A 26,974-nucleotide genomic window follows, 5' to 3' on the forward strand; every position below is an offset into this window, starting at 1 on the left:
GTGGCACGAAGAACGAGCCGCACGTGAGCCCTCCACCTGCTTCCACTGTTGAATTTCAGTCTGCTCAGGAGAAGGGATTCACCCATCACACACCGAGTACCAGCAGGTTGTGTTGGGCCCTTGGGCAGGGCACCATCCTTCCCGGCCTCTAAGGGGTCCAGGGAGCAGGGTGACCAGACTTAACAAATACAAATACAAGACTCCCAGTTACATGTGAACTTCCAATAAACAACGAATACTTTTTTCTTGCAAGTATGTCCAGGTGAGCCCAGGCCTGTCGAGGTGGTGAGGTGGGCACGTCCTAAGCCTTCCCAGGGGCCACAGTAGGTAGAACCATGTCCTTGAGGGTGGACTCAGGTGCACATCCTGATCTGGTGCTTTCACAGCCCCACTGGGAAGCCCTGCTTTCCCCTCTGCAATTAGAGGGATGTCGGTTGCACGGGGTCCTCTTCCCTGCCTCTCAGAGGATGTGGAGTGTTGCCATGATGAACGGCTCGGAGAGCAGCTTTTATTGGGGACGGTGACAGAGTTGAGACTTTCCCAGGGTGGGAGCAGTGGCTACAGCATTGCTTGTGGAGGTGGGCTGGGGGCTGGTCTCACAGTTATTAAGAAGTTGTCACGGGAGTTATTAGGAAGTTGTCACAGTTATTAAGAAGTTATTAAGAAGGCTCAGCTGGGTGAGAGCTGGGCACGGCTGCTGTCTCAGGCTGAGCTGGTGAATGTGAGTAGAATACGGGAGTCCCTGACCCCAGAGGCCACTCCCAAGCCACCTGTTCTTGGTGGGTGGGTAGCAGAGGGCAGACACCTCCATCCTCGGCCTGTCCTGTCTCTATCTACTCCAGAATGTCTCCTCCAAGTGGGGACTCTGCAGCCCACATCAGCGTCACCCAAGCGATTATTTTTTTAACACGAAGACTGTGGCTTCTGCTCTAACTGAGCCCCAGAGCCTGAGAGTCGGACTTGCCTCCCAGGATGTTCCCGAAGAAATGCCATTCCTGTGTGAGCACCTGGCTTCAGCCTGATAAACCTCTGGGAGTGAGAGCAAACGTGCTTCCTGTCATGTTTTCTCTGTCCTCTGCCCAGCCTGGGCAGGGGACTCCCCGGGGAAGGGCAGAATGGCTCTCTGTTCCCAGGGCCCTGGCACAAGGCCTGGCTCAGCAAGAAAACATACTGGTAAGTGAATGAACAAGTGATGTGTTGAAAGATTACATCATGTCGGGGACTGGCGGCCTGTCGTTTGCTTCATCCCTCCATCAAATAAACAGGTAGGATTTCACTCTCACGACAAGCCATTGTGTACACACTGGAACCTGATTTTCCGGATACAGAAACTGAGGCTGAAGTTGGCAGGAAGTGGGGACACTGGGAACGGGGCTCAGGCTGCCTGGCGCCCGGGCGCAGCTCTCATCTGTGACCTTCACTGTGCGTGCCCATCCTCAGATTCTGGTCTCCAGATACGGAGCGGTCGCTGCACAGCTTGGCACAGCTCCTGCTCTGGGGGCCCCTTGTCCCTGCTGGATTTGGGGTGCTGGCAGGCCTGCATCTGCGGGGCGCTCGCACTTCAGCCCAGTTGGCCGGTGTGCCTGGCCTCTGCCCTGCCTGCCCCTCTGTTGGGGGCCCTGGTGCCCAGCCCGCTCTCCCTCCCCACTCCTCGGGCCTCTGTCCTGGAACTTCCCTCCATCACTGACAACCGTCAGGGACCCCAGGCTGGCTGACTTCTGGAATACTGAGGCCAGCAGGAGTCTCCTATCACCCAGGTTGCCGAGGACCTTCGCACCCTGGACTCCCGCTGTGCCTGGGGCTTCTCTCCCTGCCCCCCATCCCAGGCCCACTCTGTTTGTTACCCCAGCAGACTCTGCTTCTGACCCCGCTGGAGCCCACGGGGCGCCAGGTCTGCAGCGAGGGTCGGGGTGTCCCTGCTTCCCTCTGGATCTGCACGCCCAGCTTCCCTCCTCTAGGTAACAGGGAGCTGGTCTTGGTGGAACATAGGCTCTCAGTTCAGTGCCACTAGGAAGGAGCTGCCACCAGGTAGTCCCCCGAACCTTCCCTGACACAGCGCCGACGGTGACCCTGCCTCCCCGGCTCCTTCTCTGCCACCTCCTCGGGGTTCGTTCTGCCTGCAGCCTCTCCTGCTCCCATGGACGCTCCACGGCTGCCAGCTCTGTGGAGAGCATCGACCTTTTCACCCCAGGATGCTGGCATCCTCCCCAGCCACATCCCGGATCCTCGCTCCCTGTTGCTTCACCCCACCCGTGAAGGGGCCACTGCCTGGACCTGCCATCACTCAGAGCTGTTTTTCTCACTCCCAGAACCACCAACTCTGAAACGCCCGCCACCACGGCTCAGTCACTCATCTACACATGCGCGGACGGAAGCAGCGCTTGCGGAGCACCCCCGTGAGCTGGGCACTGGGATGCAGCTCTTGGGGTGGGGGTGGGGGTGGGGGGTCCATCTCTGCCTCCTCACTCCTGCTCGCCCTGCCCCAGCCCCTGCCTGCAGCCTCACAGCCCCGGAGCGGCGGCCGCCCCTCCCTCCAGCCTCCACCTTGCCTTCTATCTTCACCTGCTCGTTCTTTCTGCCACCAGCCCGACGCACCCTGTCCCTTCGCCCACGCTGTCCTATAAAACGCTGCTGTCCACCTCCACAAGGCCAAGACCCACCTGCCCTTCCAAGTCTTGCTCCAGGGTCACTTCCTCCAGCCAGTGTCATGGGCTGAACTACGTCTTCCCCCAAATTCAAGTCCTCATCCCCAGGCCCTCAGAATTAGCCATATGTGGAGATAACATCTTTAAAGTGGTAATCAAGGTAAAATGAGGCCATATAGATAAGCCGTAATCCAATATGACTTATGTTCTTTGAAGAAGAGGAAATTTGGACATAAACAGGTACAAAGGGAAAACCACGCGAAGACACAGGGAGAAGGCAACCATCTGTGAGCCGAGGGAGGACTCAGAATAAACCAACTCTGCAGACACGTTCCTCTCAGACTTCTGGCCTCTGGAACTGTGAGAAAACTTCTGTTGTGTAAACTGCTCCCCCCCCCCCCCGCCCCCGCCCCGGCCTGTGGTACTTTGTTACAGCCGCCCTAGCTAATGACTACAGCCAGAATGACGTTCCCAAGGGCACGTGAGGTCTCCCTTCCACTTCAGGTCACATTTGTTTGCACAAACATCTTAGCTCCAAGACCCCAGCAAGATCTCCATCCCCCACCCCCATTTTTCCCGTGATTTGGGGAACCAAAAGGCGGTGCTCAGGAAATGTTGAACGAATGAGCCCAAGAGAGCCTTTGGGCCAGCAGGCCTTTCCGCTCTGGGCGAACGCCGTGAGCTGCGTCCTGAAACATGACAGCAGGCTCCTGATATTTATGACCCGGCTTGTTGGCCTTCCCGGGGAGGGCTGCACTCTGCTCTTCAATTTATGGTCCTCTGCTGCAGCCCCAGACTTACTAGGGGATTGCAAATGGGCTGTCTGCTAACAGCACATGCAGACAATGCAGGAGGTGACATGACCCTTGGCCCCAGGGTCAGACACCTGCCCTTCTCACCCAGGGAGGAGTGCTCAGGACTTGAGACAAGTCTCCTCCTCCTCCTTTCCCTTTGCAAAGACCTCAAAGTTGACAGATAGATTACTATCTCCTAACTATCTCTCACTCACTCACGATTTTTGACATAGTTCATACCACCTCTACTTTTTTTTTTTTTTTAAGAAAATGTTGGGGGTAGGAGTTTATTAATTTTTATTTTATTTTTGCTGTGTTGGGTCTTCGTTTCTGTGCCAGGGCTTTCTCTAGTTGTGGCAAACGGGGTCCACTCTTCATTGCGGTGCGTGGGCCTCTCACTATCGCGGCCTCTCTTGTTGCAGAGCACAGGCTCCAGACGCGCAGGCTCAGTAGTTGTGGCTCATGGGCCTAGTTGCTCCGCGGCACGTGGGATCCTCCCAGACCAGGGCTCAAACCCGTGTCCCCTGCACCAGCAGGCAGATTCTCAACCACTGCGCCACCATGGAAGCCCCCGCCTCTACTTTCTTAATATGTATCTTTACATTGACTCACTACCCCCCTGGAGACCAGAGGACCTGGGCCACAAGACACTGAGTCCATTTATTTGCCATCCCCAGGCCTGAGCGAAATTGGGATGGGCCACCCAACAGGGCCTCTGCAGGGCTTGGAGAAATATGGGAAAGATTGATATTCTCTAGAAGGAAAGTCTCAGGAAGGGAGTTAAAGCTAAGAAGTGTTGCCACCCCAAATCTCTGTACGCCCACCTTAGCTGGATTTCATTGAAGAGGCAGGTGAATTTCCTTTCAAGGCTTCCAGAAGGCTGGGGGTGAGGAGAAGACGTGAGAATGAGGGTGATGCCTTCAGTATCCAATGCCTGAACCATAAGGTACTGGAATTCCTCAGAGGGGCTAACTAGCCGCTGCCATGTACTTTCAGATGGAGAACCAAAGTCCCATGGCAGTCCAGATTCTCGCAAGATGAGCTGCAACTCAAAACCAGCACGTGGACTGGGGCCCTTGACCTTGTACGGACAGGTCCCTGGAAAAACCTGCCAAGACCGAGCCCAGCTGGGACCCACCACCTGCTTGTGGGGTGCAGAGTGGGTGTGTCCTCCCAGCTGACTGGCCTACGCCTGCGGTGGGCAGCCATTGCGTCCGTGGCCTGAGCCCAGCCATGGCCGCTGGGCCTCGAGTGTGGGCCCCTGCTCCCGACGCTAAGGTCCCCCCGCACAGCAAGACCACGGGAGGAGCCAGATTGCACCGGGGGAGCTGGAGGGGCGGAGAGACACTCTGAAAGGGGGCTGTGCGTCCCTGAGGCCTTTCTAAGTGCGGAGCTACAAATACCTCAGTGGGAAAGGGTGGAAATTTTAAACTCAAGAGCCCTCTTGTGTTTGGAAAATAGTTGTTTTAGTAAAATAACAACAATACAGTCTTTCCCATTAATTTCCAGTAAGCGGCCCAGTGTTTTTCCAGTGCAGCAAGCCCTATGAAAAGGGAGTCACGTGTGATTTCGTGCGCCGGTTAGCACCCTCGCGCCACGCTTTCCAGTGCTCTGCTCACGGGCCCCGATGGGCGCGTGTATCTGCTTTGTAGAAGTGCATCCCTGTGCAATCCAAGGCCAAAGTTCAGGGTGTGTAGCTCTAGCGGCCAGCGGCCACATCCTTGGGGACCTTTCGGAAGGGAGGCTGGGGGTTTCCTTGGCACCCCTGGCACTGAGTCTGCGCCTTCTGCTTGGTGTTGCTGTCCCTCAGGGCACACGGCTGCCATGCCAGCGCCTCCACCAGCTCTCGCCTCCTAACCCTCTGCGGACCAGCAGAATATTCTCCCCCTCTCATCGCCGACCAGGAGTTTGGTCTGGTTTCTTGGGAAGAGAAAGAACAGACAAGCATGTTAGAGCAAGCCTGTGCAGCCTGCGCGCGTGGCATCACAACGTGGGGCTTCAGTCCAGGACCCCAGGAGCCTGTACCTGGCCTCCACCCGAAGCGGGGGGAGCTGACCCACCGCAGAGTCTTTTGAACCGGGGACAACTTTGAACTAGGAGGCTTGTGGCTCCCAAAGCACTGAGGGGCCGCTCCCGGAGAGCAGGGCTCCAGGGAGGAGGGCGAGGCCCTGAACTTCTCCCTCGAGCGGATACGCGGTCAGGCTGGTGGGCAGAAGGAAGGACAAGTTCTCCAGCAAAGAATTAGGGCCCAGGGCCTTCTGTCCCTACCCACAGACTCCAGCCTGAGCCACCCCGCCTCAGCCCGGCATTCCCACCACCACGGACCCCAAATGGCCCCCTCCAGGGCAGGGAGGGAAGGACAGTGGCCCCTGAAGGTCTGGCCCCCCGAGACCACACTCTTAGTGAGTAGAACTGGCTAATGACAGTAAGCAGCGCCACCGGGTAATTGTGAAAAATAAAACAATGTAGCCAAACGTCGTATCTGACACTTGTCTATTCCACATTGGCTTAGAGCCCTTGAAAGGCAATTTCTGTAACGTAGGATAATCATTATACCAAATGTTAACCATTGGCAGTGGACCTCAGGAAAAAAGTCCCTCTTTAGGATAAAATCACAAAACAATATACTTTTACCTCCTGGATTTCTTTATGAATTCATAGATATTCAAGAGAGTGAGAGAGAGGAAGAGCAAGAATGTGTGTGTCAAAAACAATTTCCTAGGGCCCTACGCGGCCGCCTCGCCTGTATGCTGTATATGCTGGGCCCCTCTGGATCCCTGGGTCCCTGTAGCAAGGCCACCTCCCAGGGCCGGGGAGGCCTGAGCAGAACAGCCAGGGCTTTCCTAGGGGTGGCACAGCGCCCTCTGCTGGAGGCCGGGAGCAGCCAACCCGTCGTTACCTGGACACAGCCAGAGCTGTCACCGCAGAGCTGGCCTTGCTGGGTTTCCCTGTCAAGGCAACGCTGACATCCAGCTCTCTGCAGAGGACAAGATTCTTCTCCCACCTGTGACCTGTGAGGAGTGTGCGAGGGGAGTTAGAAAACCCAAGCGTTTTCACACACGTGCATGTGTACGTCTACACGCAGGGCCACAAACACATACACATATATTTATATTTGTGGTCAGCAACTTGTTAAATTGAGGGGGAAAATATATTTAATCTTGGTCTGTGCTGTTGCAAAAAGGGCCTTCCCAATTTAATTTGCAGGCTGTGATAGTTACATGTGCTGACGTGCTGCGGTATCCATTGTGTACCAAATTGGATTTGTGTATTATTGCTTTCTAAATTGCATGCCTAGTTCAGCAAAATTGTTCATCAGTGTTTACTGGCTTTATGCTTAATAAGATGCCCCACAATACCTTGCTGCCAGGAATGTAATGCAGCCCATAATTGCTTAGTAAAAATAAATTACATAAAGTCGGCATTATCAACTTATCTAAATCCTCTCACGCCACAACCAATAATTAAATGCAGAGAACGTTTTTTCAAAAAATATAACTCAATGATTGTTACTTCAGTCATTTTAATGACTGTATTTGGGGACAGACAGTAATTGCTTCTTGGAGGGTGAGGTGGAGAGACGTCAGCTGGGTCTGTCTCTGCAAAGTCACTTGGTCGGAGTCAGGGCAGGAGTGGTGCAGCTGCCCCAGCTGTCCCAGGGTGGCAGGCAGCTCTGTGCAGTTTGTGTTTGTGCAAAAATCCAAAAACCAAGCTTTTCCCAAGCATTTTTTTATGTACCAGATTGAGCCCAAATCTATGGAGCGATTCCCAAAATAAATTGGACTCAACTGGGTTGGTCCTTGCTGCAAATGACAAATAAATGAATTCCAGGCAGAAATCAGATTACATCTGCACACAAATGCAGTAACCTTAATATCCTCAATACCCTCAAAGAACTCCTTTCTTGCCCCTTAAGGTATTTGAGGAATGCAGTAATAGACACACCAAGAGACGTGCAAACATCTGTGTGTCAGGCCCAGTACTGGTCCCCTTCCAACAAAACAGTTATAAGCAATATTATGAGAACAACAAGCCCTCCGGTGGCTGAGGCCTGTATATCTGCACATGGATTTGCTAACTCTACGCGGTGGCCCAGCCTGAGTTTTATGAATATGTCTGTGCCCTTGTGTCATTTCATCCAAATCCTCCCTTGAACTGTAACTGCAACCCTGGCAGTTAATTCTGCTTGACAGCTGTGACCTCAGGCAGGTCAGGACAAACAGCATGGGAAGGATGTGGGCCTGGGGCTCCTGTCCACCTGACACCATCTTGTAAGTCCCCTAATGTCATCAGCTGGTGTGTTAGGGGAGAAGTCTCTTAGTAGTCCAAGAAAATGATAATGATGAACTACATTTTGTTGAGTAGATCTTGGACTACGTCTATTATCTTTCTGTCATCTGCTTCCCACGAGTTAGGATGTACAGGAAGTACCTCTATTGATGAAACTGAGGGCCTAAGAGGTTGCTGGAGACGCAGCTGGGTCTAGAGCCTTGTTTCCTGATTTTCATCTTCTCATTTCACGAGACCCCATTCCCAATGAGCACAACCTTGTCCATCCTGAGTAGAAACCCGTTGATCCATTGGCACTTCCAGAACCAACGGAATGGCTCTGAGGTGCCCTTTGTCTGTCTGTCCCACCATTCATCCACCCACCCACGCAACCAGCATTCCTGCTCAGACATCCACTTATCAACCAGGGGCTGAGCTAATACCTTTAGCTTATGGGAGCTTGGAAGCTTCAGAAGTGGGTAGCTGAGCCCAAGACTGAAGTGGTGTGCTCTCAAGCAGGTGTGCCACAGAATCTCTTCATGAACAGGCAGAGGATAAGAACCTCGCACTTGCTGAGTGGGTGGAGGCAGGGGAGAGAGTTTGCTCCCTGTTCTCCAAAGAAGTGCTGTGAGTTCCCTAGAGTGCGCAATCCTCATGCGTCTCTTTTTACACTAAGATGGGCTGATTCCTTGTGGTCCCAAAGGACCCTAGAGGTCTTAGGACCAGTGAACTGAATCCACAGTGGTTGTAGACTCTTGTAGGGTCACCACTCTGGTTGGCCCAGGTTGTGGACAAGGGCTTCCAGATGGTGTTATCTTGAAGAAAGGGATTCCCATGTAGATCTTAGGACCTAGTAGGGGCTGAGCAAATGCCCCTACTATGTGAATAAAGAATCCATGAATCAGTGACTAAATGAATCAAGGACGTGTGGAGCACATTTCAGAAATGAACTAACTAAAAATGGCTACTCCCTTTAGAAAGCAACCCTCCACAACCTGGAAAATTCTCTCTAGTGGATGTGGGTCCTGAAATGCAGAGCAAACCAGAAGGACTCATGATGACAGGAGAGTTCTCACATCATGGTAACGTGCTTTCTTGAATCGTGGGCACGAAGAAGGATGTCTCAGTTCTGGGCCAGAACCTTTGACGAAGACAGAACTGAGAAAGCTTGGCTGCACTGGAGGAGGTGATGGCGGGGCCCCAGGGAGGTGAGAAGAGGAGGTGACGGCCTTGGTGGTGAGGTTTGTGCCCGCGCTCATCCTGGAGGGAACGGGCTGGTGCCGGCGGCTGAGCTCGTTCTGGCAGTGGGCGTGTCTACACTGGCGGCAGAAATGAGAACGATAGTAGTAATGTGCTTCTGGGTCACTTTGGGCAAGTTGCTGGACTGCTCCTTGCCTCAGTCTCCTTATTTCTCACACAGGTGTCATCGTAGTATCTTCCTCGTGGGGTTGCCGTGAGAAATAAGAGAATGCACGGGAAGCGTGCACAGTGGACACTGCTCACGGTCACCTCTCTCCCTCACAGCTCTGCGATGGTGGCCATGGTGGTGCTGGTGCCAGAGGCCATGATGGCAGAAGGCAGGACGGATTTTCTTGTTTCAGGCCCAGCTGCCACAACCAAAGAGGGCTCTGCTGCAGGACGGTGGTTCTCTTACTTCGGCGACACCACCACTCACCTGGGGACTTGTTAGACATGGGAACTCTGACCACCTCCAACCTTTTCCCTGAGGTTGGGTTGAGAACAGGTCCCGGATCTCAATGTTCCATGAGCCTCCTGGGCGATGCTGACGCAGATGACCCTCAGACCCACTTTGAGGAACTTGCCATGGAGAGTAGCGGGGCTGAGTCAGGATCAGCAGGGCAGACCGGGGCCTATGGAACCACTTCCTCTCCCCGGGACACAGCCAAGCCGTCCCTGCTCCTGTCTGCAGCCTGGCAGTCCAGGCCAACAGCCAGCTGGATCCAAGTCCTGGGCTGGGGAGTTTGGCATTTAAGAGTCACCCAGGAAGACGGAGAGCATCAAACCAAGCCCTGCTGGGTGTGTCCCCCTCCTGGGGCTCCGGAGCCCCACAACCACCGTCATTAGTGTTCACACGCCCGAGAAGCATCCCAGAGCTCGCTGATCCCTGCAGCGTGAGTGTGGTACTCAGGGAGGCTTTGAAACACCGCTTCACACTCCACCAGCAGCTCTCAGGAAACGTGCTCCTCACCTGCAAGCTTGGCAACATCCCAAGAGACTCGATGGCTTCCCTGGGCTCTGCAGGCCTGGATGGAGCTGCAGCCCTTGGGCCAAGGAGAGGAGAGGGGAGGGAGGGCTGAGCAAGCCAAGGGCGCCCCACAGGCATCACTAGCACAGCAGTTACCTCTGGGGCTTGGAGGTGGAGCCCAGGGCCCCTCTGGCGCTGCCTGCTCGGGAACAGACATCTTCAGCTCCTCGGTCTTCCAGATCTGTCCAGAACAGAGAACACGCCATGGGCTGGGGCAGTGAACCTGTCTGCAGGCTCGGGGCCCATCCACTCCTCCACACCTGGGGGACCCTGAGGGAAGCGGGGCATGGCCCCCTTTCACTTTTGATGTTGCCATATTCTCGGGAGAAAAGCCTCCTTAGGCTTCAGTTTCCCTGTGCGGAGGTTTGGCCGAGCAAGGCTGTAGCCTGGGCGCGTTCTCTCCCCACCTCTGGGTCATGGGGCATCTCCCCCAACCCCTTACCTACAGGGACGACACTCAGCAGCCAGCTTACTATCATTTTACTCAGCTAGTGCCGTCTTGTCTGTCTGCCACCATCCCTGGAAGCCTCCCTCACCACTCAGCAGCAGGGCCTCCCGTCCTCTGTGTCTGGTTCTTGGTCCCAGGCCTGAAGTGGGCGCCCTCAGGCTGCGCAGAGACGGCGTCCCACTTGCCGAGCCTGGACTTTCTGTCCCTACAGGACAACGAGCAGCCTCCACTTACATGCTGCTGTGAGCGCCGTGCCGGGTCTAGCCCAGTGCCAAGCCGTCCCGGGAGTCACTGCGCTGCGTGGGCAAGGGCTAAGCCCCTGGAAGACTCACGCTCCTGCGCTGGGGGCCCCACGAAGGAAAGGCAGCTGCTGCCCAGCCGCCCAGGCTCCTCTCACGGACCCACAGTGCCGACCACGACCCACCCAGCCCGGACTTTCGTGGCCTCTCATGTTTTGGCCAACCCAGGACACCCTGCTCTCTGCAGCGACCCTGGCCCTCCCAGCCGACGGACGGGGCCCTGTTAGGAGATTTCTCGGGGGGTTCCCCTCAGTCAACTCTCCTGTGCACGCACGCTGGTGCGCCGGCCTGCATGGCCTTCTCCATATGCCCCGACCTCTCCTCATCCTCAGGGCTCCGCTGAAATGCCACCGCTCTCTGCTGGAAATAAATCCATGCTCCCCTTGGACCCCCACCACGCTACTCATTCTGCTTCCTGACGCATCACCTCCATGATTATTCTGAGACTTTGGGCGTGGAGGCTCCGGGAGGACAGGGCTGCGTTTTAGCCGTCCTGGCACACAGTGAGAATTCAAAGGGCATTTTCTTGAATACCTAGTGGCATTCAATTGACATTTCGTCTCACAAACTGTGGATTTTAAGTGCCAGTTTCTTGAGCAGGGCTCTTAATTATTCCTTATCTTATTCATGCCCTCCTCCTCCCTGTCAGTCTCGGAAAAATTACTGTATTTTGTTCTCCGTGCTACACCTCCCACCTCAGTGTTTCTCCTTCGTTGTCTTCTTGGTTTCTTGATGATCTCTCTGTCCATGGCCCTCCTCAGAGGATCCATGGCACTCTTTGATTATCCCAGTCATAGTATGAACCACACTCATGTATTTTCTGTTTGTCTTCTCTTCTAGAATGTGAGCATCTTGAGGACAAGGGCCTGTTTATTATTAATCTCTGTGTCCCCTACAGCTTGTAGGAACTTGGTACAGAGCCAGAGTTCAATGAATGTTAGGTGGATAGATGGATGGATAGTTGCAGGGACATGTGAGTGGGTAGATGGGTAGGTGGAAGGATGGATGGAAGAATGAAAGGATGGATGAATGAATGGAATAGTGAATGGATGGATGAGTAGGTAGAGAGATAAACAGCTGGATGGGTGGATGGATTAGTGGATGGATGGATGGATGAAAGGATGGCCCAAATGTCTCTTTTCAGTAATGGCCTATGTTCTTATGCATTTGACCATTCAGCTTTTATACCTTGTGACAGTAAGTATTTATTTCATTGTATGAGTATATGTATGTATAAAATTTTATATAATTTTATCTATTATATAATCTTATGTATTTACTTTTTGCCTGGAAAGAGCCTTGCCTTTGCCCTCACTTGCTGTGTGGGGACGTGGTCTGGGATGGTCTTAAATGCAGCCTGCAGATTTGACCCTTAGAGGAAGTGGGTAGAATGGAGATGAACACATTTCTTGTACCATGCCCTCATCCTGCCCAAGACACACGTACCCGGACCACGCCATCCTGACTCCCTGTGATGATGGCATGGCTCGTGTCCCATGCCGGCCCCTCCATCACGCAGCAGCAGGTTATGACTCCTCCTGGGCCCCAGGCCGTGGTAATGCTGGCCAAGGGTTGTCCGTTGACACTCCACAGCGACAAGTGGGCTCCCGCACAGGAGACGATGGTGCCCTGCAGCAGTGAGAGCGGGCTTCACTTCAGGCAGGAGTCGCTGCCTCCCCATCTGCCCAGCCACTCGGTCTGTACACATAAGCACCCTCAACGTGTCATCTTCTGAGGACTAACCAAGGTACTCCCAGACCTCCTAAGATACCCACTTCTTCCCAGCAGACTCATAGGTCTGCTGTGTTTTCACACAAGTGTACATTTCTGGTTCTCTTCATACTGCAGTCAAGTGTTTGGATACTGCTTTCCCCAGCTCAGACCGGCTGGCTCACCCTTTGGGCTCCTCCCACAGCCCTCTCCCTGGCAGCGTACTGACTGGCATAGAAGACCCAGCCTGCACACCACCCCTGGCCTGGACACAGGGTCCACACCTGGCTGGCCAGCCCTGTCCCCATGAAGCAGCTTTGGATGACACCTGGTGGAGGGCAAGTTACAGAGGTTTGAATGACTGCATGTGGCTCATAAAATGGGGCAAACTTCCCCCCACCGCCCCAGGGGGAATTTCTGAGGAGAAATCTGCCCATTGCATCTTCTGAAATGTTTATGTCCAGAGTGTTTTCTTCTCAAGTCCTTGTCTATTTTGTGCCCAACAGAGTAGCGGTCACTGCCACCAAGGACCCACCAAGGACCCCAAGAGCCATCTGGGGCCATGCCTCTGAACCCTGCCCTGACCACAGCAGGGATGTAGGGAGCTCCCTGCCCCTCTGCAGCCCTCTGGGCTGGGCTCCATCATGTCCTTTCCTGAATCGTTTGGTGGAGTCTGCCTGAGGCCAGGGACCACGTCTGATACACCTCTACCAAGCACCCAGCGCGGGGCCCAGCAGGCACTCGGTGAGCTCAACCAGCTCCAGGACAAGCTGAGTTAAACAAGTTGTGGTCCTGATATCAGTCTTCTCTGAGGTCTGGGGACATAATTCCTTATGAATTTATTTTCTCCCAGATCAGGGCTTGGTGGTTTCCCCAGTATATGCACCCATTCATCCGTTCACCCACCATCCGTCCATCCATCCATCATCCATCCACCGTCATCCATGTGCCCATCTAACATTCATCCTGGATCCAAGCCTATCTGGATCACCACTTTCAGCCAAATTAGCACCAGGAGGCTCCTTCATCATCTCTTCCTCCTCCTGTGGTACCCCTGCTCAGTCTGTCCAGGCTCCAGGCCCCTAGGTTTTTCTATTAGCAGATGCACAGTCTCTGGATCCTCAGAAAACCCTATACCCTATGATGGGGATTCCAGTGTAGAAGAAGCTCCACACTGAGATAGATACATATATATCACTGATATATGTATACACTGATATATATCACTGATATATGTATACACTGATATATATCACTGATATAGGTATACACTGATATATATCACTGATATATGTATACACTGATATATATCACTGATATATGTATACACTGATATATATCACTGATATAGGTATACACTGATATATATCACTGATATATGTATACACTGATATATATCACTGATATAGGTATACACTGATATATATCACTGATATATGTATACACTGATATATATCACTGATATATGTATACACTGATATATATCACTGATATATGTATACACTGATATATGTATATATCACTGATATATGTATACACTGATATATATCACTGATATAGGTATACACTGATATATATCACTGATATATGTATACACTGATATATATCACTGATATATGTATACACTGATATATATCACTGATATAGGTATACACTGATATATATCACTGATATAGGTATACACTGATATATATATACATATATATATATATGTGTATTAGTCTATCTCACACACACACACACACACACACACACACACACACACACACACACACACACACATATGTTCCTGACAGGCTTATCTTTGGTAGCCAGCATGGAGGGACAAGCAGAGGCACTTCCTGCCTTGGAGACCAGAGGCACCTGCTGAGTCAACACAGATTTGCAGTCAGCTAGCTGAATTAGTCAGGCAGCCCAGAAGATCTCTCACCAAAGCTAACTTCCTGCCCCAACTCCCTGACGCCTGTGTTAGAACAGACGCCTCCCACTACCCCAGCCACTGAAGGAAAAAAAATAAAGAAGCAAAAAAATAAAATCAAGACCCAAATTGAGACTCGTTGATGGCTCTACTCTGCCTGTGTAGAGAATGTTCCACACATCTGGGGTCTCTCAATACTCTGGGGTGGTCTTTGCCCCTAGGTTTCCTCTCGGGGCACTGGCCACCACGCCAGCGTGCAGAATCATGGACATGTTGAGGACACAGACATTTGAGAAAGAGGGGCCTCACCGACACATCGCTGATGGCAACGGCAGATATGCTCTCCCTGTGGGTGGGCAGGCGGGCTACACGGCTGAGGTGGTCCAGGTCCCACAGGATACATGAGCAGTCTTGGGAGCCACTCACCAGGAGGCTGAAGGTTGCCGATGCTGCCAGGCATGTGACAGCCTGTGTGTGTCCATACAAGGCCTAGCGACAGGGGACGGAACCACACGTTATGCGAGGGACCCTTAACCCAGCTACTTGGGGAGATGTTCCACTCTCCCTTTTACTGTTGGGCCCCAGATGAGGAAACAGAGACTCAGAGTGACTCAGTGATTCCAAAGTCTGTGGGGGGTGGGTGTGTGTGTGTGTGTGTGTGTGTGTGTGTGTTCATGGGTCAATGGCTGGCTTCTCAGTACCATCACTTTCCAGGGTTGACACTCAGCTGGGGAGAGTCAGCAGTCCTTTCATCATAACCCAAACAGAGACACCAGCAGCATCCTCATGCTCTGTGCTCTCCTACACTACCTTGCATCCAGAAGCAACACACACCGCTATTAATATGCAAAGGGCACTGACTTGTAATGTGTGGGGTCCCAGCCAGCAGCACAAGCATCATCTGGGAACTTGTCAGAAATGTGAATTCTTGGTCCCACCCAGATCTACTGAATCAGAAACTCTGGGAGTGGGGCCCTGAAACCTGGGTTTTCACAAGCTGTCCAGGGATTTTTCAGGCATGCTCAAGTTTGAGCATCACACTAAGGGAACCTCAGAAACACACATGCCCCTGGAAACTAAACTGGGAAGAAGGCAGGGAGATCAGGTCATAGTTTAAAAGGTGTTGACTTTTCAAGTCCAAAGGATCCGGGTTCATATCCAGTCTCACTTCCTAGCAGCCAGTGACTCAGGGCCTCAGTCTTGGCCCTCAGGTTGGCCTGTGCAGGGTCTGGCTTGGCTTATGGATGGTTACGTGTCCAGACCTGGCCAGAGGTCTTGCTCCCTGGGCACACGTTCCTGAGGCACTGGGGAGGCCTGCCAGGCACACTGGTACCCCCAGGCCCACTGCTGCTGGCAGCGGCACAGTTTCCATCACAGCTGTCCCAGAGGCTGCCAGCTAAGCCTGGTCTGAGAGCTGTCGTGCACACACGTGCCTGCTGTCCTCTGGAATCAGCCTGAGAAGTGCGGAGGTGGTGTTCTAAAACGTGACTACCCTGCCTCACCTAGTGGTGAATCTCCACCCCCAGGACTGTCCACCACTCACTCATTTGGGTCAATGAGGCTGAGCGTCATTTTTCAAAGCTGTCACTTTGCCTGGTCATAGCAATTAAAAGTTCTGCCACAGATTCCCATTTGTGCTCCATGGGTCCTAACATGGCATCAACCAGATGGCGCTGGCAAGGTTCTGGATGTGACCCATGGAAGAAGGCTGGGTTCATACTAGGGAAGTGGAAACTGTCTAAATGAATAGAGGAAAGCAGAGGGTTTGACAGGAGCTTCCTGGTGGTCCTCCCAGAACGAACTATGTCTGATGGCTAAGTTCTGACTGCAGGGGATAGGACCACTCCAGAGAGTGCACGCCAGGGGACCCAGGTGTATGTGCTGCGGATTCAGAGACAGAGGCTGTGAGCCCAGAGCCTGTGTGAGCTGTCCGTTACTGGAGCCGGGGCTGCCGGCTTTCTGCAGGGGAGGCGCTGGAGTGAGGGACCACTGCACGCACAGGCACCGTCCACCTACGTAAGGCTGTTGCCTCCCACCAGCCAGGAAACTAGAGCACCTGGAGGCAGCCAGCACCACTCCCCATCTGGAAAGGCCTGGGGAAAAATGATGGAGGACAGCGATTTTAAATGTTCTCCATTGTCTCTTCTGTTTTCTCAGAATAATACCTTTTTCCACGGCCAATTAAAATAACTCCACTATATCACCTTATACCTAACTCAAGTAGCAAAAAATAAATAAAATAAAGTAAAATAAAACCCTCTGAAAATAATTCCCCACGCTGGATATGTTGTGGTGAGGCGGGTATTCCTAATTAATTGTGGTGGCACTGCAAAGCTACGGAACCATTATAGAAAGCGTTATGTCACCGCGCTGAATTCCACTTCTTGAAATCTACTATAAGGAAACCATTAATCAGAAGCAAACAGCAATCTATATGTTTTCTGAAGCACTATTTAAAACAGTTAAAATTGGAAGCTATGTAACTGTCTAGTTTTAGAAGAAATGGTTTATTAAACTGTGGTGCCTTGACATAAAACAACTGAAATATAATTTTATGGAGATGGAATAATATGGAACAATTGAAATGTAAATTACAGAGACTGTAGAAAAGAGGAAACAATTTGATACACTGGGTGAAAATAGAATCAACATATCTACACAATGATCAGGATGGTATAAATATGTATATCTGGGGGTGGCAGTATGCAACAATGAGAACTTTTATAGGGATTATAGAAAACTGTTTAACTTTGAAATTTGTCTTCAATGTTGTAATATTTTTAGAAATGAAACACTTAAACTGTTAATGAAGCTATTTAATGATGACTTCTCTGCCTACAAGTCTACAAGTCAGGGACAGACCTCCCTCTCTGAGCAGCTTCCCATCTGGGGGATCCCCAAGGCCAGGTCAGCCTCTGTAGGTAAATGATAAAGTGTTTTATTTTGCTTAGGAAACAAGAGCTTGTGGGATACCCTTTTTCTCTTGATTTATAACTAGGAGAGGATGATAAATTACGTTTTATGCTGTCAGTACCGGGGTTTTTACGCTGCATCTTCGCCACTAAACAGGACCTTGGAGCGGCGATGGGGGGTGGGTCACTTCCCCGGCTCCCCAAGGTGGCTTTGGGGTTGGGCTGGATCTCCTGCTGTCCCCGGAGTGATGCCTGGGGGAGGGGGATGCTCCACACCCATAATGGTAGTGCACAGTCTCTTCACATAGGTCAGGAAGGTGAAGATGTGAAAAGACAGGGGGCTCCAAGGCTGGCTTGGGAGGACTTCCCGTGAGAGTCTGAGTGAAGGCAGCCTGCACTTGACCTACACAGCTGCCTCTCAGCAGGTGCCACCGCCTCCGCAGGATTAACCAGCTCCCTCAGCACTGACACATTCATTCCTTCACCTCACGTTTACTGAGTGCCTGTCGCTGTGCACCACGCGAGTGCTGGGGGTGGTGCCGGGGGACGAGGGCAGGCTCTGGGGAGACTTGAGTGACTAGAAAAGCATCCAGAGAAACCCAGAATCAGTTCCAGTGAAACATGTTGAGTTTAGGAAATCTGGTCAGTGGTGAGCCTTGTATGGTTAACGTTTTTTTGTTACTTTGGGGCTATACGGTTCACTAAAACACAGATGTAAACGTGAATTGCATTTTGGAGGTGGAAATGTCCCCTAGCGATATTCTCCAGCAAGTTCAATCATACACAGGGGAAAGCACTAGACTTAGAGTTAGACAAACCTAGATTAAAAGGCAACCCTGACCTTTCTGAGCCTCAGTTTCCTTATCTAAAAGTGGGACTAACAATACCTGCTTTCCAAGATGATGGCTAATGTGCAGAGTTAAGCAAGCAGCCGGTTCCACTCTCCGTTTATTATTCCGAGCAGCCGTGGTTTGCGAGGTAAGACCAGGCGAGTTGTCTGCCTCCAGGTCTCTTCCCTCTGCTTCCGCCACAACCACCCCTGTTCTGAGATAGTCTTTCATTTTCTGGCTCTATGATCTTGGACATGTCACTTAACTTCCTTGCACGTGGTTTTTCACCAGTGAAGTGGGGATGATAATGATTTCTATATTATCCCACAGGCTATGGGGACACAGGGTTGTTGAGGAGGTAAAATGAGGCCATTCACATAAAGGTGCCCGTGACAAATGTTCAAACATGACCCTTAGTGCAAAAAAAAAAAAAAACAACCCCAGTCTCACTGGCCCTCACGTGTAAGCAGCCTCTCGCACCGAGGTGTGGGTCTCCATGGAGGCACTGGCCCTGTGAGCTTGTTAAATCCATCCAAGGGCATGAAACCGTGCCCCTGAGTGACACAGAGCCATGTGCTGCCCTCAGTGTCTCCTGTGCTCTCTGCTCCCAAGGGAGACAGGGCTCTCAGTGCTCGGGAGCTGGAGCACGCTAGGGCACCGTACCTGCCTGAGGCACCCTACCTGCCCAAGGTACTACACCTGCCCTGAGCCACCACACCTGCCCAAGGCGCCCCACCTGCAGAGGCACTGTACCTGCTTGAGGTGCAGGCCTGTGGTGCGACCTTTGGCCATGCTGAGTTCCCACACACACACCACGGCGCTGGTCCCAGAGGTGACGATGGTCGTGGGGGACGGGCACACGGCACACAGACAGCGGCCCCAGGCGGCCAAGTTCTCGAACGTCATCAGGATCTGCGGGAGATTAGACGAGTGGGATGAGCACTGGTGCCAGAGCCGGCACAGGGCAGGGAGCTGGGACAGGGCGACGGAGGGGTGCAGGCAGGGCTGGATGGTGCCGCTAGCCTGCCTGCCTGCGTGCTGTGGGAGCCGAGGGACGTGACAAGCCCTGGTGACGAAATCCAGGCCGTCCAGGTCTGTCCCCAAAGAGCTCACACCACACGAGGAGCAGGTGGGGAGAGACAAGGGAGCAGGAGGCTATGGGGACACAGCAAAAACGCCCCGTGAGCCTGGGAAAGTCGGAGTCAGCTTTCAGGAAGGGGTGACATCTCGGACCAGTTTCACAGGCTGCCTCGTGAAGGAGGTGGGGGAAGGCTAGGGAGGGGCAAGGAAGCTTGGTGGGTAGGGAATTCATGCCACGTGATAGGGTGGGAGAGGAGCGAGGGTAGCAAAGGAGGCCAGAGGTAGCCAGGGCCACATCAAGGAGGTAGACATAAGTGGATGGCCTAAGGCAGGGGTAGAGGACGAGCAACTGCGTGGCTCGCTTCTGGCGGCAGCCGAATACTCAGTATGTCCCTTCTGAGTTTAAGCTGTGACCCGGGCTGGAGGAACCCCCAGGACTTTCTGCCCACACTGGGTGACAGTCCCAGGCTGGGGGCACAGCCACGTGGAGGAAGGGGTGTGGGTGACCGTGGCTGCTTGGGGCTCGCCCGTCTCCTTACCACCTCTGCCCCAACCGGAAGGAGGCTGCGGCCCTGGGGCTGCCCTGCGCCCCGGCACCACTCACCTTGTCAGAGCCGTAGCTGCCCAGGCAGCAGCTGAAGTCGTCAAAGCCCCAGCTGAAGGTCCTGCTCCAGTGAGGAGGCAGCAGCATCTTGTTCGTCTCCACGGCCAGGATGGTCTTCTCCGTAGGAACAATGTGGCCGATGGCTCCTTTGGGGGATTCCGAGCCTAGAGAGAAAAGGTACATATCTGCCCCCCAGTCAGTACGGCGGAGCCGACTTGTCAAAGGGCAACACCCGCTTTAGCTGGGCCCAGAGAGGAGCCATGCGCAGCCAACCCCGACTTGGCAAAGTGCCTGCCCAGGCGCGAGCCGCTCCTCATCAAGGTACCTCCCTCCTGGGCCTCCCTCCGGGGGCCACGTTACACGCTGGCCCCGGGTCCCTCCCCAGACTTAGCACATACAAGATGCATGTGGCCATGCAGGTCTTGAGTGTCTCTTTCTGACTGATGCCAAGGGAGGAGGAGCCCAGGCTTCTGGGGAAGACAGCACACAGCCAGAGGAGCCTGGGGGCTCTGCCCTTCCTGCCCCTTCCACGCACCAACTCTAGCAGGTCTGGAGGTGGAGGTCCAGTCATGCAATCGGTTAGTGCGCAGTATTTGTATGGAGATGCCAAGGACACTGTTCTTGGATTTCAAAAGAACCCCCCCCCCAAAACCTGACCTTATACTCCTTGGGACCAGAAAATTATTCCAGGTGGTGAGACATCCCCAAAGCAGTGCAGGCCCCAGGGTGGCACAGACATCAGACTTCACACACACTCAGCTCCTCTAGGAAGCAGGGCTGGGACTCATGGCCGGGCCATCTGCCCCAGGGCACATGCTCCTGGCCAGTGGCTGCCGGTCCACCTGGAGGCTCAGGAGCAACAGTGAATGTGGGTGCCGAGAGTGGGGGCTGGAACCCTCCCTTGGGAAACCTGGGACCTCCCACTTGGCTCTGGAGGTGAGGAGGGGTGTGTGTGTGTGCGCGCACGTGCGTGTGTGTGTGTTTGCATGTGTGTGTTCATATATGTGTCCGTACGTGAAAGAGAGGGGGGTGCATGTCTCAGAGAGACAGACAGACAGACAGACTGGTGGGTCTTCAGAAGTCAGGGTGTAACAGAGGCGGTTCCAGACACTTCCAGAGCAGAGGTCTCCCCAGATTCCCGTTACGCCTGGAGACACAGCCATGCAGAATCAGCCCCCAAGCCCCTGCCTGGGCCTGTGCCTCTGAACCTCCAGAGGAACACCGGTCACTGAAGGGACAGCTGTGGGACAGGGCACCAAACGAAGCAGGGCCAGGTATTCACCTTTGACTGTGACCTGGGAGGGTCTCAGCGATGGCAGGCTGTAGAGAAAGGGCTGTGGGTGACCGGGCACGCTCACAGGTGTGGAGGCGTCCTTTCCAGGGGAAGCCTTCCCTGCAGTGGTCCTGGCCGGGTGGGGTTTAGTAAAGAGCTGCAGAGGCAAGGAGACAGACACGCACCGCACGGGTCATTAGGACAGATGGACAGAAGGGGAGTCATCCTCGGGCAAGTCGCAGCTGCTCCTCTGCCCTGGGAGCTGCCTGGGCTGAGGTGAGCTGAAACAGAACCATCTGGTTCGACCTTCGGATGTTGCCGGTGAGGGGCCTGGGGCTCTACTTTCTCAAGGTCAGGGCGCAGGGCTGGCAGAGAGCCCTCCTGGTTGCCAAATCTGTCTTCTTCTCCAAGCTGGAGCCCCTGATTCCCGGGAGAGCTGCCTCTCATGCCATAGGGTCAGAATGATCCCCTTTCTTCCGTAGATCACGTCTGTCTTCATTTGCTTGAGCTTTTTCTCATATTTTCCCCTTTTCCTTACACACTCTCTGCAGGCCCACCCATCTGGGCATCAACACAGAATCCTTTAATAGCATCCTCTCAACTATTCCAAAGAGCACAGGCAAACCCCATTAGCAGCCTTTCTTATTTTCATTTTTCTTAGATCTCTGCTGTCAAATTGTCCCTAATGCCAAACTCGACAAAGCATGAAGTGCTGCTGGGCCAGAGAGTGCAGCTGAGGCCAGCTCCAGCTCTCCACCCTCCCCTCCCAGACTGGGCTTGTGCCGGGCTGCTTTCTCCAGCCATCCAGCACATTCCTCTGCTCCCAGATGGAAACATCCATGGGGCGCCATGATATGGGGGGAGCTGGCCTCGGCTGGGTGCACAGGCAGAGGTGGGGCTCAGCAGGCAGCCCGGGGGTCTCGGAGCAGCCTTGGTTCAGTTGTAACCCTAGATCAGATGCTAGACTGTCTATGGGTGATCAATACAAACAGAAATCAGAAGGATGATTTTTAAATGAGCATTAAAGAATGTTCTCCTTTCGCAGCAGAATCACGAAAGCACCACAGGCTGGGCCCCTGTAATAGTTTTTGCAGGCACAGCCCCTTGATAGAACAGTGCGTGGTCCTGAAGCATTTCAATCTTGTCTTCAGGCTGGGACCACTTGCGGAATTCTAATTCTAATTCTGATGATTTGTTAGAAATATTTTTGACAAGCTCATATAATATCTCATTAAGCAAAACCAGAATTTAAATTGTGTGATTTCCATGACCCCACTGATGTGAAAATATTTTTGCTTGTGGACTGCTACTTTGAATTACTTGTTTTATCTGTATTATAATATTTTTAAAATTAAAAAAATGAAACCATTTGGCTACCCAACCTTCATTCCTGCAATTCTCTCCTTTCTACAAAGCCTTCCTTGGCCATACCCGCATTTGGACGTGCGGTCTGTTCTCCAAGTCACCCTCAGGCCCTTCCACGTTTCCCTTACCTAGGAGCTGAGCAAACCTGGGCATGTCACAGTAAGGCCAGACAGAAGAGACATTATTAGATGAGCCCGTCCAAGCCTCATGGTTCCATGTGGGGAAAGCTGATGCCCAGGATGGTTATGGAGTTGACTGGGTCTACGCACGCATTTCCTAGTGTGGTTCCTGACTGCCCAGGCTGGGACCCCACAGTCCGTGGGGCTGTGCTTCTGAACCCAGATGGCTGTGCTCAGGGATGAAACATCACTACACCAAATGGGAGTTTGAAGTTGAAGAGGGCTGAGATCAGTTAAATAAGCATCAGGATGTCATTGTAAAGGCACAGCCTCACATCACTACGGGACCATCCTGATGCGGATGGAGGTGATGGAGCCAAAGGCCCATGTAAGACCCCTACCGTTTCACCAGGGGCCCTGGGGCAGAATTTGGATGCTCTCACAATGGGGCCAATATGGCATAGGCTTTGGAGCCAGACAGATGGGGTGAGATCTCACCACTGTCACCTGCTAATGGTACAACTGTAGGCAAGTTATTTATTTAGCCTCTCTGAGCCTCAGTTTCCTGATCTGTACAATCCCCATACCCAGAGCTTATGAGAGGATTCAGTGAGGTATCACAAGAATAACTAATATTTGTTGAAGGCTTATCGTATTTCAGGCACTTTCAAGCACTTGGTATCTTAACTCGTTGGATCTTCACAACAACCCTACAGGGTAGATACACATATAAAGAATTATATCTTGTGTGTTTATCATAGAGTCTATCACATGGTCACAGATGGATGTTGCCTTCATCATTATCATTAACGATATCATCACCTCCATCGACATCAGATGGTAATGGAGGGTTGAGCCGTGACATCAAAGGCGCAGGGAGATGACTGAGGACCATTTTGCCTCTCCAGTCCTTGCTTACTCCTCACTCTCCCTCCCATCCAAGCTCATCCTGCACACACTCCTTTAAGAAAGCAAGACGAAGGCCACGGCACGCTGTACCTGTCTGGGCACTTGTCCAAAGTTGCTGACGAACCCCAGGATGGTGCTTCTGATCAGGGGGTCACTGACGCTGCTGAGGTCCATTTTGTCGCCGTAGAAGTAGGGGTGGAAGATATTAACAGCCTCCACTGCGGCTGACCCTTGCTGCTTGTACCCAAAGATGAGGTCTATCCAGTGGTGCAGGTTGGCACTGACAAAGTCACTTTCCAAAGCCTGGAACCAAAACCCAAAGAGCATGAAAAACACAGGTGTCTCATGGACTCATGGGCCCTCTGCCCAGATCAGGACGGGTCATGTGGTTCAGGACGCCAGATCAGCACAGGAAAGATGAGGGATGCCTCCCTGGGTTGGATGAGCACTAAGCAGCAGACATGCAGTCCATCTGAGGACCACCTGATTCCTGCCTCCAGCTAGTGTGGCACAACAGGTCTGACTAGCCTGTCCAGTCCATAAAATAACCTTGAGCAAGAAGAAATGTGGGGGCTTCCCTGGTGGTGCAGTGGTTGAGAGTCCGCCTGCCGATGCAGGGGACACAGGTTCGTGCCCCGGTCCGGGAAGATCCTACATGCCGCGGAGCGGCTGGGCCCGTGAGCCATGGCTGCTGAGACTGCGCGTCCGGAGCCTGTGCTCCGCAATGGGAGAGGCCACAACAGTGAGAGGCCCGCGTACCGCAAAAAAAAAGAAGGAATGTGGGCCTGTGTTTTGATGTCCCAGTTCACCTGAGAGATGGCACATGTTTCTGCTGAGTAGAGCCCAGCTCCAAAGCTTGGTCCCCAGAACCCAAAGATGTTCATTTGGAATTGTCTGGGCTCCCCTTATCGATCCTTTGGGAGGACATGCACACTTACACTTGGGCTTGGGAAAATCAGGTCACCTGGGCCAGGTTAATTTTCTGAGGCACATGGCCAAAGTGGTTTTGAGAAGGCCACACGTGGGTAATGCCGCAGGAGGTGTGATGACTGCCGTTACCGAATTCCCAGAGGCAAGGATAAACCAGGGAAGAACTTTCTCCTCGCCAAGGGAGAAGGACAGAGGAAAAGACACAGCTTTGTTGTTACTAGTCAGGCCTGCTGCCAATAAAATTTGCCCTAAATGTACAGTTTAATGTGTCCTAAAAAATGCATGTAGTCATGTAACCAACACCATAATCAAGATATAGAATATTTACGTCAACTCAAAAAGTTCTCTTCTGCTCCTTTTTGCTCATCTCCTACTCCAGACTAACCCCTGACCTGCTTTCTGCTTCCACAGTTTACCTTTTCAGACAAGTCACAAAAATAGAATCCCACAGTATATGGAGCTTTGGGTTGGGGCTACTTTTGCTCAGGACAATGCTTTCGAGATTCATCCTGTTGGTTCATGTACCCATAATCTGTTCCTTTTTGTTGCTAAGTAATATTCCATTGTATGGATGTATCACCTGTTTAGCCATTTACCAGTGATAGACATTTGGGTTGTCTTTTCTTTTTCACTAGTATAAATAAAACTGATGAATATTTATGTACACATCTTTCTGTGGACAAGTTTCCGTTTCTCTTGGGTAAACACCTACGAGTGGAATTGCTGGGCAATACGGCAAAAGCATCTTCAACTTCATAAGAAATGACCAAGCTCTTTTCCAAAGTGGCTATACCATTTTTTCCCCACCAGCTATGCATGATGAATTCCGCTTCCTCCACATCCTTGCTTAACTCTTGGTTTTAGCAGTACTTTAAATTTTAGCCATTCTTGTGAACGTGTAGTAGCATCTCATGGTTTTAGTGTTTCCCTGATGACTAATGATGTTGATGTTGAACAGACTGTCATGTGTTTATGCTAACTCAGGTATTTGATCCAGGATACGTGACCCCAAATGGCCTCTGGCCTCTACCCACATCAGCCTTTCTGCATTATAAGTCCTGGCAAATCTTTTGGCCAGTGGGAGCCCCTTGGAGTCTCCAGCCCCCTGACCTATACTGGGCAACATGGCCCAGGGCTTGGCCCTGTGCGTAGAGTTGGCTAAGGGCACTGACTTGCCCTCCATCCAACAAGAATCTGAATTTGCTTCCCCCATGAGTCCCACAACAAATTGGCACAAGGGCAAAGCCTAATGGAGCTCTTAAAAGAGCCCAGAACCCAAGCCTTCTCCTGCCAATCCGGGGCACGGGACCCAGCTGCTTCTCTGGGCCCTCCAGACATAAGAGCCTCAGAAGTGCTTATCACAGCCATCCACTCGGGCAGAAAGTCTCCATGAACACTGAGGGCACCCTGAGGTCCTCATTCAGGATACCAGGGACTCTGCCATGACCCCACTCAACTCACTTGTCTATGCAGGCTGATGAATTTCCGTGGGTCCCCGTCAGCCCAGGGAGGGAGTTGCACGTCCCCCAGTGCTGTCCCGTCCTGCATGCAGCCTGAATGGGGTGAGAAAGAGCAAGGCTTTGGATAAATGGGAGCCCAAACTGGGCTAGGAACCAAGGAGTGTAAATACTGAGCTGTCTAGTACTACGATTCTTGCATAGACCACACTGCTTCCTGCCTCCTGTGTGGGGAGTGACCCCACCCTTTCTGCCTGGAATATTCCTACTGGGGTTCTAAGCCTTCCACCCCTTCAGGCTTCCATAAGACCCTACTTGCTTCCAGGTAGTGCCCGACCATAAAATGATTATTGTGTCATCATCGTCTGCGCGTCTTCCTCCCCTCTGCTCTAGGCCTTTTCATCCAGGTGCTTTTTATACGGTGCTAAATAAGGAGGCAATAGCAGTAGCAATGAACGCTATCGTATTTTGAGCACCTACCGCTATGCTAGGGCACTATGCTAGGTGCTTGGCACGCATTGTCTTATTGACTCTTCATTCAACTCTATAATTTATGCATTTTCTCTCCACTTTAAAGTTAAGATAGGAGGTTTTCGGAGGGACCTTCCCCAGACACCAAGAAGAGGAGCCTGGCTCCAAGCCCGAGTCTCTCTCCTCCCCATTAGCCACACAACCTTGAGCAAGTTGCTTAACCTCCTGGGGAGTCACTTTCCTACCCATTACCTCCCAGGCTGGTACAAGGATTAGAAGAGAAAATACACATAACATGCTTAGAATAGTTCCACGCATATGATGGTTGCTCAGTAAACACAAGCTATAGCCTTGCTGAAACCCTCCAGAGCCCTCATGGTGCAACTGGGGTGAAAACGTCCTCTCTCTCTGGCCTGCAGGACTGGCCTGGCCTGGCCCTTCTCATCATTCAGTCTCAGCTCACCTGTCACCTCCTCAGGCAGCTCCTTCCTGGGTACCACAGTAACACAGGGTCTCTAAGTCACCTCAAACCATTTCCTACCTTCTTTCCTTATAGGACTTCTCAGCATTGAAGAGTATTTAGCTTATTTCTTTGTCTATACTTTCTATCTCCTACCCCTGTCCCCACAAAGAATATAAACACCTTCAGGGCAATCCACCCCAGGACACCCGCTA

The 26,974-nt window shown here is 52.4% G+C and overlaps 1 protein-coding gene across 1 annotated transcript in view; it reads right to left on the reverse strand.

Annotated features, from left to right (window-relative positions):
* Window positions 1-4,935: 4,935 nt before the first annotated feature.
* Window positions 4,936-26,974, reverse strand: part of WDFY4 (WDFY family member 4) — a 277,878-nt gene continuing 255,839 nt past the window's right edge. Inside the window, exons 54-63 of the mRNA XM_060034652.1 lie at window positions 25,833-25,924; window positions 23,532-23,744; window positions 21,058-21,205; window positions 19,776-19,960; window positions 18,845-19,003; window positions 14,659-14,838; window positions 12,168-12,350; window positions 10,071-10,155; window positions 6,339-6,450; window positions 4,936-5,359 (exon numbers count right to left, since the gene is read on the reverse strand). Coding sequence (XP_059890635.1) covers window positions 5,293-5,359; window positions 6,339-6,450; window positions 10,071-10,155; window positions 12,168-12,350; window positions 14,659-14,838; window positions 18,845-19,003; window positions 19,776-19,960; window positions 21,058-21,205; window positions 23,532-23,744; window positions 25,833-25,924 — 1,424 coding nt within the window. The 3' untranslated portion in view covers window positions 4,936-5,292. The remainder of the gene's footprint in view (window positions 5,360-6,338; window positions 6,451-10,070; window positions 10,156-12,167; window positions 12,351-14,658; window positions 14,839-18,844; window positions 19,004-19,775; window positions 19,961-21,057; window positions 21,206-23,531; window positions 23,745-25,832; window positions 25,925-26,974) is intronic.

The sequence above is a fragment of the Delphinus delphis genome, chromosome 16 (genome assembly GCF_949987515.2).
Source record: "Delphinus delphis chromosome 16, mDelDel1.2, whole genome shotgun sequence".
Classification (NCBI taxonomy): domain Eukaryota; kingdom Metazoa; phylum Chordata; class Mammalia; order Artiodactyla; family Delphinidae; genus Delphinus; species Delphinus delphis.